The sequence below is a fragment of the Colias eurytheme genome, chromosome 28 (genome assembly GCF_061535395.1).
Source record: "Colias eurytheme isolate Ceu_HAF_F1 chromosome 28, ilColEury1 Martin Lab GWU primary, whole genome shotgun sequence".
Taxonomy (NCBI): Eukaryota; Metazoa; Arthropoda; class Insecta; order Lepidoptera; family Pieridae; genus Colias; species Colias eurytheme.
The window spans coordinates 617,219-627,070 of record NC_143007.1 but is presented as its reverse complement, the minus strand read 5'-3'; the positions used below and the strand labels follow the sequence as shown (position 1 = coordinate 627,070).

At 38.8% G+C, this 9,852-nt stretch overlaps 1 protein-coding gene across 1 annotated transcript in view; it reads left to right on the top strand.

The window, feature by feature from the left end:
- chb (CLIP-associating protein) overlaps window positions 1-9,852 on the top strand; it is a 57,594-nt gene that overhangs the window by 1,768 nt on the left and 45,974 nt on the right. Inside the window, exon 2 of the mRNA XM_090117558.1 lies at window positions 4,178-4,366. Coding sequence (XP_089973684.1) covers window positions 4,178-4,366 — 189 coding nt within the window. The remainder of the gene's footprint in view (window positions 1-4,177; window positions 4,367-9,852) is intronic.

The window sequence follows — 9,852 nt, the reverse complement described above, 5'->3', positions numbered from 1 at the left end:
ACGATGTTTTCGATTGCGTGTAAACAAACGAACGCCGTTCGTTTTCGACAACACCGATATCTTTTTTTTTTTTTTTTTTTTTTTTTTTTTTTTTTTTTTTTTTTTTTTTATCGTTGGGAAATGCATTTACGCATCCCCCTCTACAGTTTTACTGCCCGAGGGGGTATGTGGGACTCGCATGAAGCCATACCCACTAAAACCCAACGGTGGCCACCGTTCATCTTCGGCGACAGGGGTTAACAGCCAGGCCTTGTACCCCTGCCGCCTACGTGGTGAGTGCCGCAACTGGGCGACTCGCCCAAGCCCCTAATTTGGCAATAGGCGACGGTATCGCATAATGATAACGCTGCCCTATTGCCGGGCTATCCACCCTCTGTCGCAGGGGGGGGCCGGTTTACTTGCAGCGAGCATATCTGCAGTATGCTCGTCTCTACGTAAACCTCCCCCTGTGCTTAGTTGTTAGCTCTTGTTTCAGGGCAGACGTTGGACATACTGACGCCTCCGTCTACCAGGTCTCCGTCGACGCAGAGGATCCGCCGCTGGGTCATTTTCCCGGGCCCTCTCCGCATCTTCTTTCGCCTTCATTATGGTTTCGCAGAAGGCTGCGACCATCCCCCATTTCGCGTCATCAGCGACCATCATCTTCACAAGGTCATGCAGGGTTAGATTGTTGTTCGCTCCCAGCAAGCCCTCGAGCGACCTTCTTTCGGATGTCCAGGCTGGACACTCGACTAACGTATGTAGGGCCGTGTCTAATTGGCTGCTGCAGTGGTGGCAAGAGGGGGCCGGTTCACGTCCAATCCTATGCAGGTAGCTGCCGAAGCATCCATGCCCCGACAGGACCTGCACAAGTCGGTAGCTGAGTGCCCCCCACCCTCTCTCTACCCACTCTCTTAGCACCGGGCTTATCGCGCTGAGAGTCCAGGCCCCCACGCACGATGCGTTCAGTTCCCGACTCCATTCTCGGAACACCGCGTCTCGAGCTTCCTGCTTCCAGGCATCGAGCGTTTCGGAGGTCAGCTCTAAGCCCCTCCCTCTTGCTTCCGCTCTACGCCAGTAGACATCCGCCAGGGCGGCCGCTTCGAGGTGCCAGGGTGCAGTTCCGGCTATAACACACACCGCATCATACGAAACAGTGCGATACGCCCTTGCAACCCTTATGGCTATCACTCGCTGCGACCGCCTCAGCACAATAGTATTGCGCGTTAAAAGCTTGTCCGCCCATACCGGGCACCCGTACAGCGCCTGTGAGCGCATAACTCCAGCAAAGAGTCGGCGACATGCTCCGCTCGGCCCTGCAATATTCGGCATAATGCGGCAGAGAGCCGCTGCCGTGGTGCTGAGCTTTGTAGCCAGTGCCGAAAAGTGAGCTTGGAATGTCCATCGCGGATCGAGTACCAGACCGAGGTATTTCAGCCTGGACCCAATCCGGATGGGCACCCCACTCACCACAATATCTTCCCCGGTTGGTGGAGCCCTCCGATGGCCGTGAAACCATATAGCCTCCGATTTCTCAAGTGCTACTTTTAGCCCAAGACTTTTGATTTTGGCGACCACCTGTGCCACCCCAGCCGTAGCTCGTAGTCGCGCCTCCCTATAGTCCCGGCCAGTAGACACGACTAGAGTATCATCGGCGTAACAGATGGCGCTAACGCCTTGCGGCAGCACTCCTCGAAGCACGTGGTTGTATCCGATGTTCCACAGAAGAGGTCCCAAAACAGAACCCTGTGGAACACCGCATGCAACCCTATGACTACCCCAGCCATGTTGACCGGGAAAGATAATTTTGCGTCCACCAAGATATGAACGGATGATGCGTCGGAGATAGAGCGGTAGATGATGTTGAGCAAGACCGTCTAGGATTTTGTCCCAGGGCAAAGTGTTAAACGCATTGGAGATATCCAAAGATACTGCCAGTGCAACCCCACCCTGGGAAACACACTCTTCACTTATATCTCGCAGGCGGGCTATGGCGTCTACTGTACTCCGCCTACGCCTAAAGCCATATTGGGCTTCATCAAGGTCCGGTCCTGTTTGCGCCAGATGGTTTTGGATACGGTTGGATATGATACGCTCAAGGAGCTTGCCAGCTTCGTCCAACAGAACAATTGGCCTATAGGCTGATGGTGAATCAGCCGGTTTGCCACTCTTTTTTAGTAGAACAAGTCGACCCACCTTCCATCGTTCTGGGAACCTTCCGTTCTTAAAACATTCTGTCAGTAGTTCGCAGAATCGTTGGGCCAATCCTTGTGAGAGGGCAAGTGACCACACTCTTCCATGCACGCCATCGGGCCCCGGGGCGGTAGATTTCCTTTTCAGGCGTTGTACCGCCATATCTAATTCGGTTAGGGACACGTCCGGAATAGGTCCCGCGCAGGCTAGGTCACCTTGGTCACTGCATCGGTCCGAGTGCTCCGTTGCATTTCGACCCGGGAAGAGTGAAGACACCACCTTTCTAAGCAGTGCCAGCTCCAACCTAGCTGTTAATGGTGGAGCCCAAGGCCGTAGTTTATTCATGACCAGCCTGTAGGGACGCCCCCAGGGGTCAAGGCTCAGTGTCTCCAGCAATTCGGCCCATGCCCTCTCCTTAGCGGTCGCTATGGACTCTCTAAGAACCTTCTTAGCGTCTTGGTATACTGTATACCGCTCAGATTCCTCGACAATGGAGTAGTCTGCCCGCCTCCTCCTTTGTCGACAACACCGATATCTGCGGCTAAATTATGTTGAACGCATTATTTGTAAACATTTTTATGAGCTATCATTAACTTTACCTTCATAATAATATTACGGACACATACTGGCCGATTAAGGAAAGCTGGCTTCTTCACAGTACTCACACATATGCAATTTTACTATACAGTATGTTCAAAAATAAATGCGACTCTAGTTTAATTATTGTAGACTTGAATTGTAAAATGAGTGCGTTGTAGATAAATATAATTATAAAAGTTCTCATAATTTATATGTAAAATTACAATTTAGAATTAACTCAATCGATGAACATAATTATTTATTCTCATAATCAATTGTAATATAGTATTGATTAATCATTCAATTATCAAATAATAATTAAATTTCATGTCATATTCAAAATAACGATATAAACAATACAAATAACACGTGCGCTCACTCACAAGAAACAATACAAGCGAAACCCTAGCACGTAAGGAGATAAGGCTACATTACAATAAAAGCTGTATTGTTCAGCTATGTATGAAAATTTTTACTTACGGCGTTTACATTTTGTTTACAAAACTTATTAAAATGATTCCATAATTAATTAACCTAGGTAAAGTAAAAAAATATTCTTATCCGCGTGCCGCGAAGTATCTCGTCGAATATAGTTATTTTAGTAGATATACCTAACGTCTTTGTTTTAATTACATCACCCTGTATTTATAAACAATTGCAACATAAAAACAATAATTGTCCCCCTCACCCTCATAAGCTAGTCTGCGCGCGAGAGAGACAGACAGACTTTTCTTGATGCGTATGCAGTATGACGTCACGCCACGCGCGTCTTCACAGACACTACACATGTGCAATGTTTAAATGTGTTGACGTTCCAGCTCTTCTTAGGGCCGATTTTTCAATGCTTGGATAAAACTTATTCGTCGAATAATGTACAAAACTGCCATTTTAAAAACGTATTCTAATTGCCCGTATTTGACAGTTTACGTGACATTTTAGTATTATCGTGTAATACTTTATTGGACGGATAAGTTTTATTCAAGCATTGAAAAATCGGCCCTTAATCGGCCAATACTTATACGATGACTGCTCGTCAATCGTCACAGAAATTCTTTAATACTGTAAAATCTTCTTCAAACTATCTATATAATTAGGTACCTATACAAGATGAAACCCGCGGCGTAACTCGCGTGGTACCCGCATGAAAAGTAATTTATGTAATCCTATATCAAATTTCATACAGATCCAATCAGTTGTTTTCGAGTGAAAGAGTAACAAATATGTATTTAAAATATAAATTATTACAAGCAATCGCGTTTATAAGTAATATTATTAGGATGAAGCTTAATTCCTATTTCTTATACTAACCTGGTGCGATCGTAACTTCGTTATTTGTCAGATTAAATTAGGATCACTACTTTTTCCCTTCGATATAAGTTAGCAAGTTACTTCGTCAAGTGATTTTTATTCTTCATTACCACTACAGATGGCGCACTACCCGCAACCGGCGACGCTAGAGGACGCGCTGCCGCTTCTCGGCAAGCCGGACCTGCGCATGCGCCAGCAGCTCGGCGAGCGGCTGGTCGCGCTTGTTCGCCGTGAGGAGATCACGCACGAGATTGCCGCTCCCTTGCTCGACTCGCTTGTTGCTTGGCTCAACGGTGGTAACTTTAAGGTGAGAACAATAATTGCTTGGTGGGTGGTGTTGTCTAGCTGTGCGTCGAGCAGCTCGGCGAACGGTTCGTCGCGCTTGTGCGCAGAGAGGGGCAACTATAAGGTGTGATAGAGTAAAGAAAGAGAAAGTGTTCATCGAAAGTCTCATCTGTTTTGAATATAGGAAAGATTTTTGTTGCAATATAATATATCCAAAATATTCTTCAAATCGTGTTTTAAATATGTAAACTATATTATTATGAAGTGAATGATTTTATGTACGATTAACTCGATAATTATTAATTTCCCGACTGATTTTAATAATGATACATTTCATATTAATAAATCGATAATTTTAATTCATGCAAGCTGAAAGAAGCCCGCTCTAAGTCGGAAGTCTTTACCGCTCCAACTTGCAATTAATAAAAACTGTACGAAATGTAAGATTTAACCCGTTAATGTATAATCATGTATAATCCGATAAGTTAATAAATTATATTAATACATACTAGATTTCCGCCCGCGGCTTCGCCCGCGTTTTCAAAGGAAAACCCGCATAGTTCCCGTTCCCGTGGGATTTTCGGGATAAAACCTATCCTATGTGTTAATCCAAGTTACCCTCTATATGTGTGCTAAATTTCATTGTAATCGGTTCAGTAGTTTTTACGTGAAAGAGTAACAAACATCCATACATCCATTCATCCATACATCCATACATCCATACAAACTTTCGCCTTTATAATAGTATTAAGATTAAGATTAAGATATAAACAATTCTAAAATCTCATAATAACTTCCTTACCGTCTAACAATAGAATATGACATGCATCATACACAGTCTAATTCACAATGGGCCTGCGCGTGTCCGCTTGAATGCGTGCGCGTCGTTATTCTGAATTGAGACGAAATTTATTAATTATTACTAGTGATAGAGACGAAAATTTATTAATTAATTATTACTAGTGATACTAGATAGTGTTTGATATTTCATTGAACGGGTGGAATGTAGAGTCGACAATTATAATATTAAAGAATTTCTGTTTTGAAATTGAAATTCGTTGGTAAACTTATTTTTCATAATATTATTTTCTTGAAATATAAAGATAAATATAAAATGTGAGTGTTGTGTTAGACTACTTGATTTTGTGATAACAGGCTAGCGTATTAGTAAACCATAAAATTGATTTCACAATCTTGTCTGTAGATAAAAAAACCTATGCTGTTAATATCCTAACTAAGAAATGCGTGTAAAAAAGAGAGAGATATCCGTATTATATTCCAATTGAATTCAAAGTATAACGAAACCATTACGATATCGTTTCGGCAATATCAGAATAAGACCTCAATAATTTGCGGACATCTCAAGACATCAAGATAGATCAGTGTTACCGTACCATTGGGCAATAAGCATCGCTTCCTGCATTGTGATTCAAAAACACGAGTTGTTGTTGTTTTAGTGAGTAATGTGACGTCATCGTACGTGGATATACAGGAGGTTAACTAAGAGTGTGAAAACAAAATGAAAATTTGTATAAAATAACGAATCACTATAGAAATAGTAATTCTGTTTGCACATATTTTGGTTGTATACTCATAAATAGGAGATATAATATTATGTGATGAGAAAAATGAATAAAAGACCACTATGAATTGATTTGAAAATAAACACCATACTAAAATATAAAATGCCTGCCACAAAGGAATAACGTAGCCTTGTATTGGTCAAAAATTTACAAATTTACTTGTGAATTTCAAACATTATCATCTTTCCATGCAGGAAATTGTTGTGTTGTCAGATAATATAGGTCAGGGATTTGGCGCTTTGCTTAACAACTTAGGGCATAAAGTAACCAATTTTTGCACTCCTAATAGTTCATTTACATATATCATGAATTCGTTAGATAATTTTAGTTTTAAGGAAAATAGTATTGTTATTATATTATACGGAGATAGTTTTAATTTAAAAAAACATGACATTGATATAGGATTTCAAAAAATGTTGAAAATTAGTAGTGAGACAAAATGCAAATTTATGTTGTGTACATTGCCATATTTGCCTGGTTTGACACAAAATCAAAACAAATTTATCTATAATATTAATTTAAAATTATATAATTTAACAAATCATCATAGTGATGCATTTATATATTTTGACATAAATTCTTGTACAAAATCTTTTTGTTTGACAAAGAATACAGTGTATCTGCCATCTAGATATAAGAGAGAACTTGCTATGTTAATAGCATATAAAATTATTAACCAGTCTGATACATGTTCAGTAGCAGACCATCGATCTACTATAATTTTATGTAGTAGTAATTATATACATCAACCTAGGTTAAGTGTTGATAGACAAACTAGCCCTAAGCTAGATTTAAACTAGTATGTAAGACAACAGCTAAGCAGCCTTTTTCTATTGTACATCAAAATATTCAAGGCTTGGCTAGCAAATTATTAGAAATAGAATTATTTTTAAATCATAATAGAATTAAAATATTTTGTGTAACAGAACATTGGCTTAAACAATGTCAGTTGTTAATAAATATTGATAATTATAAATTAAAAAGTATATACTTTAGGACAAATGCTATTCATGGAGGTTCTCTTATTTTTGTACACAATAGTTTAAAATGCAAGGAACGAACTGACATTGTTAGCCTTTCTGTAGAACGCACCATTGAACTGTCCTGTGTTGAGCTTGAGCGTTACATTATTGTTTGCGTATACAGACCTCCTTCCAGTGACTACAATTTGTTTGAGACAGTCATGGAAGAAATATTAAAGCGTTTAGGCAGGAGTAAAAAGAAGGTAATAGTATGTGGTGATTTTAATATTGATTTACTTTCACACACACAAACGGCAACACGAATAGTTAATTTGTTTCATTCATTTAATCTGTATAAACTTTTTGATGAGCCCACACGAATAACACCTACTTCTGCAACTTGTATTGATAATATATACTGTGATTGCAAATGTTTAGAAAAATATATTCTCAACACGCTAACTTCGGATCACTGTGGCCAGAAAGTAGTTTTTGAATGGGATTGCATACCTACATTTAAAAGAATTAATGTTAGGCCTATAACTAGAAAAGGCATTCATACATTTAGAAATAATATTGATAATAAACTACCTGACCTGAATAATCAATCCTTTCATAAAAATCCTTGTGAAATGTTTACAAATCTTTTTAAGTTCATTCATAGTGAATATGAAAAAATATTTAAAATTAAATCTTTAACTATTAACAAGGATTTACCATTCAGCCAATGGGCAACTCCTAGTATACACAGATGCAGGAACGTTCTTTACGAGTTATATGGTATGAAACAATATAACAAAGACTTGTCATTTCTTAGTTATGTTAGAAATTATTCAAAAACATTTAAAAAAGTTTGTTTCACTGCCAAGAGTTTGTATATCAGAGACAAAATACGCAACTCTGACAATAAAGTTAAAACGGTTTGGACAATTATTAATGGTGAATTGGGCAAAATCCGATCAAACGATAGTACCATAAAACTTGTCAACTCTGGTAGGGTCATTGACAAAAGTGCTGATGTTGCGCTTGCTTTTGAAGATTTCTTTAGAAGTGTCCCTGCTAGTTTAACTAAGAATTTAAATTCGTCTTCAGCGCTTGCAGAGTCTTTATTGAGGGATCACGTTGCTGAGTGTAACAAATTATTTGAATTGCGACACGTGACTGCTGATGAAATTGTTAAAACTTTTAAAACATTAAATTTAAAAAAAACATGTGATCTCTGGGGTATGTCTGTAAATTTAGTAAATAATATCATAGAAAACATTGCCAATCAACTAGCGTTTATATTTAATCAGTGTTGCGACTGTGGTATATTCCCTGATTTACTAAAGTTTAGCAAAGTTATTCCTTTATTTAAAAGTGGTGACCAAGAAGACAGTAATAACTATAGGCCAATTTCCATATTACCAACTTTGAGCAAAGTCCTCGAGAAACTAATTTTAAACCAATTAAATAGTCATTTTGCATCAAATGGTTTACTGCACGCCAAACAGTATGGATTCACAAAGGGGCGCTCTACCACTGATGCCGGAGTAGCTCTTTTGTCACATATATACAAAGCATGGGAAAATTCAAAGAATGCTTTGGGGATATTCTGCGACCTTTCTAAGGCTTTCGACTGTGTAGAACATTCCACTCTATTACGGAAACTAAATTTTTATGGTATCAAAGGTTTAGCTCAGGATCTCATAGCTTCATATCTTCAGAACAGGGTACAAACCGTTGTCGTTAATGGAGAGAAATCTCGCGGTGCGCCGATTAACATAGGTGTTCCGCAGGGATCTATCTTAGGACCGTTTTTGTTCTTAGTGTATATTAATGACCTACCTTATTATTTGCAGGATATGTGTGAAATAGTACTGTTTGCAGATGACACCTCATTAATTTTTAATGTGGATAGACATGACACAAATGTTGACGAAGTAAACTCTGCTCTTTTACGCATATCCAATTGGTTTAATGCTAATAATTTACTATTAAATACAAAAAAAACAAATTGTGTAGAATTTATCCTCCCAAATGTAAAAAAGGTGAAAAGGAATATTATTTTAAACGGGGAGGTATTAAACCCTGTGGAATCGACTGTTTTTCTTGGTTTGACATTGGATGAGAAGCTTCAATGGGGGGCCCATGTCACCACCACCGCTGCTAAGCTCAGCTCAGCTGCATATGCAGTTAGAAGAATAAGGCATCTCACCGATGAAGAAACGGCTAGATTGGTTTACTTTAGCTACTTTCATAGCATAATGTCCTATGGAATTCTGCTATGGGGCAGGGCTGCAGATATAGAAACTATATTTATATTACAGAAAAGAGCCATACGCTCTGTATATAATTTGCGTGCTCGAGACTCACTAAGAGATCTCTTTAAGAATACTGGTATCCTTACTGTACCGTCGCAGTATATATTTAATAATATTTTATATGTACATAATAACGCTTACTTACACACAAAAGTAGGAGATAGACATTGTTATGACACAAGAAACAGAAATAAAATTGAAATGCCATTATTCCGGCTAGCTAAAGTTAAAAATTCATTTATGGGCCAAGGTATACGCTTTTACAACAGAATTCCTCATAATATTAAAGAGTTTAGTAGTTCTAAATTTAAATCTTATATAAAAAATGTACTTGTCAAGAGAGCCTATTACAGTATTAAGGAATATATGGAAGATAAAAACCCATGGAGGGTTGTCGCGTAAAAACCACAGGACAGTTCTTTGGCATATTATGATATTACATATTATGTAATTTGTAAAATTGTAAATCTGACATGATTAAAAAGAGCAACTATGGAGTTTCTTGCCGATTCTTCTCCGTAGATACTGCTTTCCGAATCGGTGGTAAATGTTAAAAATATGTACTTAACGACGTTTCAAAAGTGCTTCTAGAAGAAGTCTAATTGAATAAATAAATGTTTGAGTTTGAGTTTGAGTTTGAATTACTACATACTAGGTTAA